Here is an 11,073-nt window from a genome sequence, read left to right as displayed (position 1 = left end):
GGTTCGAGTCGAAGAGTCCTTGTTTGTAATTGAAATAAAAGGACATAATATCATATACTGTATGTCTACTCTCTGGCCTCCAAAAGATGGGAGAGAGGGAGAGAGAGAGAGAGAGAGAGAGAGAGAGAGAGAGAGAGAGAGAGAGAGAGAGAGAGAGAGAGAGAGAGAGAGAGAGAGAGAGAGAGAGAGAGAGAGAGAGAGAGAGAGAGAGAGAGAGAGAGAGAGAGAGAGAGAGAGAGAAAGAGATTGATTGATTGATCTTTCTCTCTCAAAGTATTAATTTTTGTTTTTCTTAAAGCACTTCAAGTAGGCGGAATGAATCTTATATAAAACAATTTGTGGATTTTTAAAAAAGCCTTGCGTTCAGTTATATTTTTACACTCTATTTATTAAGTTAGTCTTTTTTTTCACCTTAAAAAGCGCTCATTTCAGGGAGGCGCTTATCAAATCATTTTTGCCTGGAGGGGAGCATTCGCAGCGGGGTGTTATTGGGTGCTTAAAAAAACAGGATTTCAGTATGAGGGTAAACAACAAATAATTCCCTAATTCCCTTTGCACAAGTAACAACCGTGAGCCTTTTTATAAAAGAGTTGGCGGTTTGGGAAAAACCGCCAACAAAAGCATGGAGTTATAAGGCAAAATCGATAGCCTTGGGCTCTTGTCTTGTGGTTGATATGAGATGAGTCATTTAAGTGCTTTGTCACGGAGGAATAAAACGCAATAGAGGATAACGTTTTCTTGGATAACCTTATAATTTGGTTTAGTAAGTCGCCGACTTTCCTGAAGTTAATTGACAGTCAAAAGCATGTTTTGTTTAGCTAAATGATTTATCATGACAGAGTAACTTTAACCGTTCTGCTTCGGGATTTGGCCACCAATTCTCGTTTCGTACTTCTTAACGAAGGAAGGAAAGTTAGGTCTGAGTTCGCACAGGGTTTAACCTGAGTATGCCGCAATAGGAGCATATAAATATGGGTGCGTACCGAAGTCCCATCGCACATGTGAGCAGAGCTTGTAACGATCGACATTAAAGCCCGGTACCGTCCCCACTACAGTCTCCGGTCGTCTCGTGTACAGCTTGCTATAAAAGGTGAATTCCGGTCGATTACTAACAATCTCCGATGATGTTTGCAGAAAACGCGAAAAATATTACAAAATTGTGAAAGCAGTGTGTCTATTGTAAGTTTCTTTGAGGATGTGATCGATAATTAAGAGCGGATGGCCTATTAAAAAGCGCGGATTCTAATAGATTCTTTTATCTCTTAACCGTTGACACGGAAGTAAACTGGTGACAATGCAAGTAAATACTCATGAAGTCAGTGGTTCGAGTTTCACAAACTTTTCTTTCAAAAAAATAATAAAATAGGTCTCTCCTCTTCAGCATGACTATGACTGTAATATTGTAAATTGTATGTATTTCTTGTGTCCCTTAGTATCTCTCATCACAGACCCACTGTTTGGCGAAGACCTTGGTCCAGAGCGTGTTAACTAACTTATACAAGTCAATATGCTCGGGCAGGTTCGTCGAACCTGTGGTCAAGATCCATCAATGAATCATCCAGACCGCACTTTAAGAAGTAAATAATGACCTTGCATTGTGCATGATATCAACGTTTCAAGGGTACGGTAATACAACTCGGTGGTATAACGTGAAGGATTTCATTCGAAGCAGCGCACATGCCATGGCGTGCCGAATCACTGAATCACGAGATTTTTGCTCGAGTTCGGATTGGTTCCGTTCCATATCTTTTCTCTGAAAACTCTCTCTTTTTGCCCCTTCCAAGCATAACCCAATTCAGACGTTTTTTAATTCAAGTAATGGAGCGGCTCACCTACCCTGGAATTCTCTACGCCCTCCTCACTTTGATACTACTTTGTGGACAAAAGAACATCATTCTAGCCACTCGAAGTATGTATTTCTTTGTTTTTTTATTTATCTTTTTTTTTTCTCGTGCAATTTTATGTAGTAGTGATCTATCCGTCTATTTTACGTAATGATATACCCGTCTATTTTACGTAGTAATATATTCGTCTATTTTACGTAGTTATCCATCCGTCTATTTTACGAAGTGATCCATCCGTCTATTTTACGTAGTAAAAAATCGAGAGGATCATTGGAAGTTCTCACTGTTGGATATATTATTCAAATAATCGCCTCAAGCTATCAATACCCTATAGGAAAAGCAACATTCGTATAGCCGAGATGCCCTTACCCTTCCAATAAAGATAAACGTTATTCTGAAACGATGGCATTTCCTCGTTTACATTATGGATTTATGTTTCAGTTCGTCTGATTGGCGGAAACAATCGATTGGAGGGACGAGTAGAAGTGTTCCGTGAGGGGGCCTGGGGCACAGTGTGCGATGACCACTGGGGAATGCATGACGCGACAGTAGTGTGCCGTATGTTGGGGGGGTACGCGGCGACGAGCGCTGTATCAGGGGGTCGCTTTCCCGCCGGGTCAGGACCTATCTGGATGGATAATGTCCATTGCATAAACACAGAGAGTGACTTATCGGAGTGTCCGTTTAACGGATGGGGCGTGCACGACTGTGATCATACTAAAGATGCGGGCGTTATCTGTCAAAGATACGGTAAGAAGACACACACCCATGAGAAAAAAATTGCCTACAATGCTTTAGAAGTATATCAAGTGAGCCGTTTCATTGTAGGTTGAATTGGATTTCACAGTGGTTAAAGTTAGCTTGATACTATGGGATGTATTTCTCAACTTAACACCTTTTATTTATGTCGGTTCAACGGACATTCAAAAGGGATTGCACAAAATATTACTTATCCAACTATACCGCATTTCTCCTTTTAATATTTTTAATGACCCAATGATAGATGTTGTTTCTAGTTCGCTTAGTTGGCGGTAGCAGCACGACAGAAGGACGAGTGGAGGTGCTGCATAACGGAGCCTGGGGCACGGTGTGCGATGACTACTGGGATGTGAATGACGCTAGAGTGGTGTGTAGGATGCTGGGATACCATCAAGCACTAAATGCTTATCCAGGCAGTCACTTTCCTCAAGGCTCCGGTCAGATCTGGTTGGATAACGTTGCGTGCACAGGCTCCGAGAATGATATCGCGCAGTGCCCGAATAGAGGATGGGGGACGCATAACTGTGGACATCACGAAGACGCAGGAGTTAGATGCTCACAGGGACGCTACGAGGATATTTCTAATGGTAAGCCGATTATAACTAAAGGACCTTTTAACCCCCTGATGGTGATTGTTGTGATAATAGTGAAAAGAGAGAGATAATAATCACTGTGAGATTATGATAGTGATGAGAATGAAAATGAATAAAATTCTGATTATTATTGTGTTTTGGGCTATAATAATAATGACAACGATGATTATAAAGTATACGCAGAAGCTATTGTGATCATGACTATTACCTTGATAATTATGATGATGATGATATTTACAGTAACGAAAATATGATTATGATTGCGATTATGAGAGTGAGTATGATAATAGTAGTGATCAGCGTTTATGATGATAAAAACGTAACAGTGATGATAATGATGATGGAGATGATGATGATGATAACGAAGGTGGTGATGACAATGATGACAAGGATTGCTTACCTCCTCTCTCTCCACAAGACCTCGTTCCGGCTGCCCCAAGTAACGTGCGCGCGTCATATACCAGCTCCACCAGTATTATGGTGCGGTGGGATGCGGTGACTCCCTCAATTGCCATACCTGAGGCAGTCATACAGTACTACAGGGTGTATTATCGAAAATTGAACTCTCTGACAACCTCTAGCACCGCCACCAGTAGTCTGAGAATTGAGCTGACTGCACTGGAAACGTTTACAAGCTACGAGATACAGGTTGCTGGTGCGAACAAGCTTAACGAAGGGGCGATTAGCGGTACTACCACATCCACCACAGATGAGGACGGTATGATTCATCATCTATCATCCGCCTTCCTAACTCTTCTCTCCTTCTGACATGCGGTCATCGTTTTTTCTGATATTACCATCACGTCTATTCGTTTTCTCCTCACCCTGTTCGCTGTTCGTTTTACCCAATTACATGCCATGCTTTATATTCAAAATTGTATCTATAAACTACAATAGAGATATATATCCTTCCGACAGTTCCTAGCGCCGCGCCGTCCATCACCCTCGCCACAAACCTTTCCTCCACCAGCATTCTCGTCCAGTGGACCGCTATTCCCGCCAGTCACGTGCGAGGCGTGTTGCTAGGTTACAGGGTGTACTTCAAGAGCGTCCATAGCACGGCGTATCTTAGCAACCGAACGAGACCAAGCGAGGTGCGGGTGGTGTTGCGGGGGCTTGATGCCTACACGGGATATACCATACAAGTGGCTGCATTCACTGCCAAGGGGGAGGGACCGAGATCTAAACCAGTCTACCTAAATACCAGCCAAGATGGTAGGTCATTGAACATGGTACGCCACAGATAGCAACACGCAACCTAGCCCCAGGCACTTTCTCCGGGTTTCCTTTCTTTTGAGATGAACCGTGAAGCAGCTTTGCGGTCTAGAACGAGCTCACAGATGGGTTCCTGTGACGTCACGACTCTTAACAAACACAGGAAGACCGATCAGTAACCCGGATGAAAACTAGGACTAGGAGCAGCACGCTGACATTTCTTGTTTGAATGATAAGGAAATACGCGTAAGCTCTGAATAAATTGTAATATTGAATGCGTTATGAAAGTCTTTGTTAGTTAGTTTCCGAACCGAGGGTCGAAATTAATTAATTATTTAGCAAATGAAGTATTTTTCTTTTTTTGATTCAGTTCCAGACCTCGCTCCACCAAACGTGCTAGCAATGAACCAGAGCTCGACCAGCCTGTTGGTCACGTGGGACCCGTTACCCGCGGGGCACGCGCGCGGCAAGCTTGCCGGGTACAGGGTCTGGTACCGAGCACTAGAGGACAGCGTTGGCGAGAGAGTAGCAGTTGTACCGCCTGGAAGAGGTGACGTCATCATACGGGACCTTCGCGTGTTCACTGTATATGTCGTGCAAGTGGAGGTGTTTACAGAGAGAGGGACTGGGCCGAGGAGTCAGCCATACAATGCTTCAACTGATGAAGGAGGTGGGTATGCCGCTAAGGACTGACACAGAGGATCATGGGAAACGCTCCTCCAAAAACTATCAGTTGTTCCAGATTCGGAAACTGTTGCCAACGATCTCCGACACCGTTTTGGTCAGGTCACTCAGTTTTATTTCTTTGGGAATTTTTTTTCCAAAAAAAAAGCCATGCAAAATATTAGCTGCTTGTCTATTGTTTTCCAACAGTGCCCACTATCGCACCAGCCAACATCACCACAGAACCTGTCAACTCCACTGCTGTTATCATCCAATGGCATGACGTCCCTACACAGCACCTGAATGGGTTCTTTGGAGGATTCCACGTGACCTACAGAAGGCTGACGCATGCATCATGTGACGTGTCTGTCCACACTAGCGCAACGCAGGTGGTTCTGGGACCGATTGAGCCGGATGTCGAGTACAAAGTCCAGATCTCCGCCTCGACGGGCCGAGGGGACGGGCCCTGGAGCGAGGCTGTCATGTTCTCGACTGGAGGTGAGCATAGAATGATATTCGGTATTTTGTTAGTTTGATAAATCGTTGGTAAAATGTATTTGCTAACTTGATCCCAAAAAATGTGTTCCTTAGATTTGACAAAACTGAAGCTTTGTCTGCACGGGGATCTGAAAAATGCCCATGTAGACACATTTTTAGAAGGCCAAACGCTGCCTAATTTTACGTTCCTGCACGACACTAAACATCCATTTCGATCGCCTTAATCAAGAATGTAACTGAGATACCTCAATAGTGCATGGTTTTTCAAGTTTATGTAAATAGACCACTAAATTTGTTAGTGTAAACAATAACAAGGAGGTGGTAGATTAGCATTTTTAACAGAGTCCTTTGATTTCTTGCAGGAAAACCTTCGTCCCAAAGATTACAATCCAGCTCAAGTTCCACTGACATTTTCGTACCAGTTGTTGTGCTGCTGGCGATTTTAGTTATGCTACTGATTGGTTTGGCATTCTACTTTAAACGACGAAGCCCCGAGAAGAGAGAAGAAAAGGAAGATCACACTCTGGGTATGCGAGAGATTGCTGCGCAGCGTGAACAAACAAACCAGGAAAACCGGTGTGCCCAGCAATCCATCCAGTCAAACAGGTTTGATCAGCAACCAAGCCAGTCAAACCAGTTTGACCAGCAAGCAGGCCCAAGTGACGAGGAGGAAGGAGCAGCTTGTAACATGGGGATGGATGAGGATAGGTATGCTGTTGGTTCTGTCTCAAGTCCTATCTATGATAACTACCCTTGTTACTATAAGTAACAGTATCATATGCATTCTCTGACCATCTAAATGAAGGTTTGACTACTCGGCTTGACAATACACATACAGAAGATTTTGATTTAAATAATAGTTCTGTGTAAAGATAAACGTGATTTGAAAGAAATGTCAGATTTTTCCATAAATACTAAGTAAACATTATCCTGCATTCTCTGATTATCTGGACATTTTTTACTACTCAGAATTGGAAAGTATACATTTTTTTAGAAAAACAATTTATCTGTTTGAATCTGTGGATAAAAGTAGTATCAGATCTTTTCATTATGATACTGAACAGGTCTGGTTATCTCATATTATAGTGGCTCATCTTATGTCATGGGCTTGCATATCTAAATGAAGGAAATCATATAACTTGTTGAATTTATTGATGTGCTCTCTCATGAAGCTTTTTACATAAACATCAGAGTTCTACCATAAGAGTAAATACACTATCATTATTGTTATTTTGCTTTGTTGATTGCTTAAAATTCCCAAGATTGAATAAAAAAAGAATAAAAATGATGCCTGTTTTTTATTTCAAGTCCCCCTCCCTCGACCTGCTCGCGTACAGTAAAAAGATCAGGGCGGTTGTTGTAGTAAATACTGTATATCAAAGAGAAGTTTTTTCCCTTTTAATTTAGAAACAAACCTCCTCCCCCTCTTTCTCCCCTTCATTGCCTCCGTGATATAGCCTGAGTTTGTGTGGGTTTGTGATATATTATACCAAGCCCTTTCTTGGGCGGCAAAGATTTGTTGGCGCATTGGCTGATATTCTGTAGTGTGCGTTTCCAAACAATAATAAATACGATTATAGTCCATCATAAATGTTGTGAGTATACAGACATCCTATCAATATAATCTTACAGCACCCAAATACCAGGGGAATGCATGCACGACAGTGGTGTGCCGTATGTTGGGGGGCACGCGGCGACGAGCGCTGTATCAGACCTATCTGGATGGATAATGTCCATTGCATAAACACAGAGAGTGACTTATCGGAGTGTCCGTTTAACGGATGGGGCGTGCACGACTGTGATCATACTAAAGATGCGGGTCACCATCTGACTGATGGTGTGTCGAGGGGAAATACGAAAAAAGGAAAAGCCGACCGCTTCGCGGGAGGTACCAGTTTTTTTCTCCTCGACAACAGGGTTTAATAATTACGATATATCCAGGAGTAAAACCTTTCCCTTTCTATATGCTTTACACAGAGCGGCAACGGTTCTTACATTCAAAAGATATCACTTGTTACTGATTATGCAACTCTCGCCAACGTTTTTCAAGATCTGGCTATGTCAAAGCTATGTCTACACAGTGATCTAAAAGATGCTAAAGACGGCCGATCGCCACAGCCTTGATCACACGTGATGCCAGTACATACACAATTTCACACAACCTCAGGATGGTAAGCCTGTGTGATCACTGCCTCACTTTACGATCTCGCAAGATACCGAGCCAAAGATCTATTCCTATCGGCTTATTTAACAATGTAGCTGGGTTACTTTCAAGTTTCAGATATAGTGGATGGTTATTTTAAATTTTCTTGTAAATAGACCATTGAATCTTTTAATGACAACAATAACAAAGGGGTGGCTGATAAGCATATTTTAACAGACCATTTTCCTTATCGTCGATTTCTTGCAGGAAACACTTCGCCACAAAAATTACAATCCAGCTTGAGTTCCACTGATATTTTTATCCCTGTTGTTGCGCTTCTTGCAATTCTAGTTACGCTACTGATTGGTTTGGCCTTCCACTTTAAACGACGAAGCCCCGAGAAGAGTGAAGACAAGGAATATCACACTTAAGGTATGAGGGAGATTGCAGCGCAGGGCGAAAAAACAAACCAGGAAACCCAGCGATCAACCCAGTCAAACCAGATTGTCTAGCAGCCAAACCGGTCAAACCAGCTTGTCCAGCAACCAAGCCGGTCAAACCAGTTTGTCCAGCAACCAAGCCAGTCAAACCAGTTTGACCAGCAAGCAGGCCCAAGTGACGAGGAGGAGCAGCTAGTAACATGGGGATGGATGAGGATAGGTATGGTTCTGTCTCAAGTCCTATCTATGATAACTACCCTTGCTACTATAAGTAACAGTATCGTGCATTCTCTGACCATCTGGATAAAGGATTGACTACTCGGCTTGAAAATATACATACAGTACATGCAGTAGATTTTTTTATTACAATATATTTTCTGTGAAAAGTTTAACATGATCTTTCAGTAGTGTTATATGGTTCCATTATAATATTCTGGATATCATTTTGTCTAAATAAAGGATGTTGCACAACTTGTTCAGAATTTATTGATAATATTTCAAACAGTTTTCCAGCATTATCAGAGTCCTATTCACAGAAAACATTTGGCTAAATATGTAGCAATGCTTATGTTGTTGTATTGCTTTGTTGATTGCTATTAAAGAATGAATAAAAGAGAATAAAAATGATAGCTTTAATGATTTTTGTCAAGCTCCCAGCCCCGCCCCTTACTGCCACCTTAAACATACAAATATGGTGGAGGGAGGGGGCAGTAAATACTGTACATCAAAGACAAAATACTTAGCCTTCCCTTAGTTCCCCTTCTCCTCCCCTCTGACCCTGGGATACCCTCAAGTTCTTTTGTAAGGTGCTGTTCTCAGCCCTTTCTTAGGCAGAAAAGATGGCATGTCTTGACCATTTGCTAACACAGAAAAAACTAGCACAAATAAAAGATTCTTGTGTTTTGTTCTAATTATGTACAAATTTGTAATGAGTGTTGCCTAGAATGCCAGCTTTTTCATGAGTAAGTAGACATGGTCATCAGCCTCGATTCCATGTAAATTGTTGGCGTCTCCTTGTAACCTCATCAACAGTCCTCCATAAGAAACATATGCAGCTCTTATGACAGAAAGAAAAGCAGTCTCAGTAAAAAGTGGGAAGGGGTCGGGTAGGGGAGTTTGAAAGACAGGGCTGAAGCCAGGGAGGCAACAAGGGAGAGGGGATTTGGACAAGTGAAAGAAAAAAATAAAATCAATGGGAGTCCACCATGTATATAAATATTCAAAGAACCCCTCCCCTGTCATGCAGTTTTGTTGGTAGGATAGAAAGGTTGAGGTCGAGGTTGGGGTTGGCTTTGGTACAGGGGGTGATCCAACCCTCCCCATACAGTGTATTGAAAGAATACATATGTTTGGAGGGTTTGAAAGGCCTTTTTATAGTGGTTGAACCACTCTTCCCAAAAGCAGTTCTGCTGACAGAATACAGTGGATAAGAGAGTTGGGGTGGCTGTGGAATCGGGTCAATCCCTCCTTAAGTTCTGCTGACAGAATACAGAGAGACGGAGGTAGCATTGGCTTCAGAATAGAGATAAGCCACATCTAAATCTGGGGGGAGGGGGTAAAAGTGATAGGGATGCTCTTTGGGAAATTTGAAAAATACCCCTTAAAATAGTGCACACCAAAAATCGCTACCCTAAAAATACCTCAGAAGCCTTAAAAATACCATTTAAATAAAGAAAATCCTATTTTTTCTCGGAAACCCCCTAAAAATACTAGAGGCCCAATTTTGACCCCTAAAAAATATGACAACATCTGATAGGGATCAGATTACATATTCTAAAACCATTCTGCATAATTGTTAACACGATTTTTCCATTCATATTAGGAATGCTTCCCCTATCTGGGTCACAACTATTCTGCCCAACTATTCAGCCTAATACTCACAATCTTGATGCTGGATCAGGGCCCTCATCTCCTTCTATTCTGTACACCTTCCCATACATGACATACTCAAACTGATCTGCCCTTGAAGGGGTGGTGTCGACAGGGTTAAACTCATCATCGGGAGTACCATCCTCTTTCAGTGTTGTTGCAAGAACAAGACGAAACTTGTCCCCAAGTTCAACTGGGTAAACTTGTGAATTTATATCCAGAATCAAATCCATCTTGAAACTTTCACTCTCGCAGTGGAGACGAGAAACTAGGAAATTAAGAAAAAACAAGATCAACACTTCAATTACTGCTAAAACATCCTAAATACCTAAATACTGTTTGTCTAATGTATATCAAAGTTATTTTGCAAATAATAACTCACTCAAACTGTAGCACTTTTGGGAAAAATCAAATCCTTGTTGGCAATACGCAATGTTGTGTTGTGCTACATACTAAGACACCATGTCGCATGACACTGCCTGGTATTTGGATGCTGTAAGATTATATTGATAGGATGTCTGTATACTCACAACATTGCTTGACCCAACATTGCAATATGTTTACAATAGAATTTTTAGCGCTCTCTGCACGCGGATATGGGTTTTATAAGCTTATTTAGGTTTGACACTCAAATGAAAACATAAGTTACATAAATATTGAATACAATTTACAAGCAAAAGCCCGGTTAAACAATGTCTAGATAAACTTGCAGACTATTGCTGTATTTCAAACCAAGAATCTTACCTCTATCGAACTTCTTTCCCTCCGGATCGATGTCTTTTACGTCGAAAATGTCTTCAAACAAAACGCCCGCCATCTTGGAAATTCGCACGTGTTAGGTAACCACGCTCTTTTGCGTGTATATGTAGAGAAACACACCGGCTAGGGGAGGGTAAAATTTGCTAAAAATAGGTTAGTTTGGTTTAACCACAGCATATGATATGGTTATAGAAAAGTATAAACCAGGCAAATAGTTTAAAAAAGAGTATCTTAGCTAAGTTTTGTAGCAATAAGGTATATTTCCTTTAAGGAATAAAAAAAAGTGGTTT

The 11,073-nt window shown here is 41.6% G+C and overlaps 2 protein-coding genes and 1 long non-coding RNA gene across 3 annotated transcripts; 1 reads left to right on the top strand and 2 right to left on the bottom strand.

Annotated features, from left to right (window-relative positions):
• The first annotated feature begins 1,665 nt into the window (after positions 1-1,665).
• LOC5511655 (tyrosine-protein phosphatase Lar) lies at positions 1,666-6,857 on the top strand. Its single transcript, XM_048732905.1, has 8 exons — positions 1,666-1,909; positions 2,286-2,594; positions 2,861-3,190; positions 3,615-3,914; positions 4,115-4,411; positions 4,782-5,081; positions 5,285-5,572; positions 5,935-6,857. Exons 1-8 carry the CDS (start codon positions 1,678-1,680, stop codon positions 6,339-6,341), a joined length of 2,463 nt encoding a protein of 820 aa, XP_048588862.1. The 5' UTR covers positions 1,666-1,677; the 3' UTR covers positions 6,342-6,857.
• Positions 1,917-7,433, bottom strand: LOC125572407. Its single transcript, XR_007313819.1, has 2 exons — positions 7,287-7,433; positions 1,917-2,468 (listed from the first exon to the last, which is right to left on the bottom strand). It is a non-coding gene; the product is annotated as an uncharacterized LOC125572407 (long non-coding RNA).
• A 1,068-nt stretch (positions 7,434-8,501) lies between these two features.
• Positions 8,502-10,888, bottom strand: LOC5511656 (DNA-directed RNA polymerases I, II, and III subunit RPABC3). Its single transcript, XM_001632024.3, has 3 exons — positions 10,769-10,888; positions 10,037-10,292; positions 8,502-9,212 (listed from the first exon to the last, which is right to left on the bottom strand). Exons 1-3 carry the CDS (start codon positions 10,839-10,841, stop codon positions 9,095-9,097), a joined length of 447 nt encoding a protein of 148 aa, XP_001632074.1. The 5' UTR covers positions 10,842-10,888; the 3' UTR covers positions 8,502-9,094.
• Positions 10,889-11,073: the final 185 nt, after the last annotated feature.

Source organism: Nematostella vectensis, chromosome 9 (genome assembly GCF_932526225.1).
Source record: "Nematostella vectensis chromosome 9, jaNemVect1.1, whole genome shotgun sequence".
Lineage (NCBI taxonomy): Eukaryota > Metazoa > Cnidaria > Anthozoa > Actiniaria > Edwardsiidae > Nematostella > Nematostella vectensis.
The sequence above is the reverse complement of the archived record's forward strand: the minus strand, read 5'-3'. Positions and strand labels throughout refer to the sequence as shown.

Bases quoted from the DNA above. Each gene is read 5' to 3' on its own strand.
- LOC5511655 (XM_048732905.1), top strand. From the start codon at position 1,678: ATGCCATGGCGTGCCGAATCACTGAATCACGAGATTTTTGCTCGAGTT. The intron at 3,191-3,614 runs GTAAGCCGATTA...TCTCTCCACAAG, and splicing joins CTACGAGGATATTTCTAATG to ACCTCGTTCCGGCTGCCCCA. The intron at 5,082-5,284 runs GTGGGTATGCCG...GTTTTCCAACAG, and splicing joins TGCTTCAACTGATGAAGGAG to TGCCCACTATCGCACCAGCC.
- LOC5511656 (XM_001632024.3), bottom strand. From the start codon at position 10,841: ATGGCGGGCGTTTTGTTTGAAGACATTTTCGACGTAAAAGACATCGAT. The intron at 10,293-10,768 runs GTAAGATTCTTG...TTAATTTCCTAG, and splicing joins GGGAAAGAAGTTCGATAGAG to TTTCTCGTCTCCACTGCGAG. The intron at 9,213-10,036 runs GTGAGTATTAGG...TTCTGTCATAAG, and splicing joins CCTGATCCAGCATCAAGATT to AGCTGCATATGTTTCTTATG.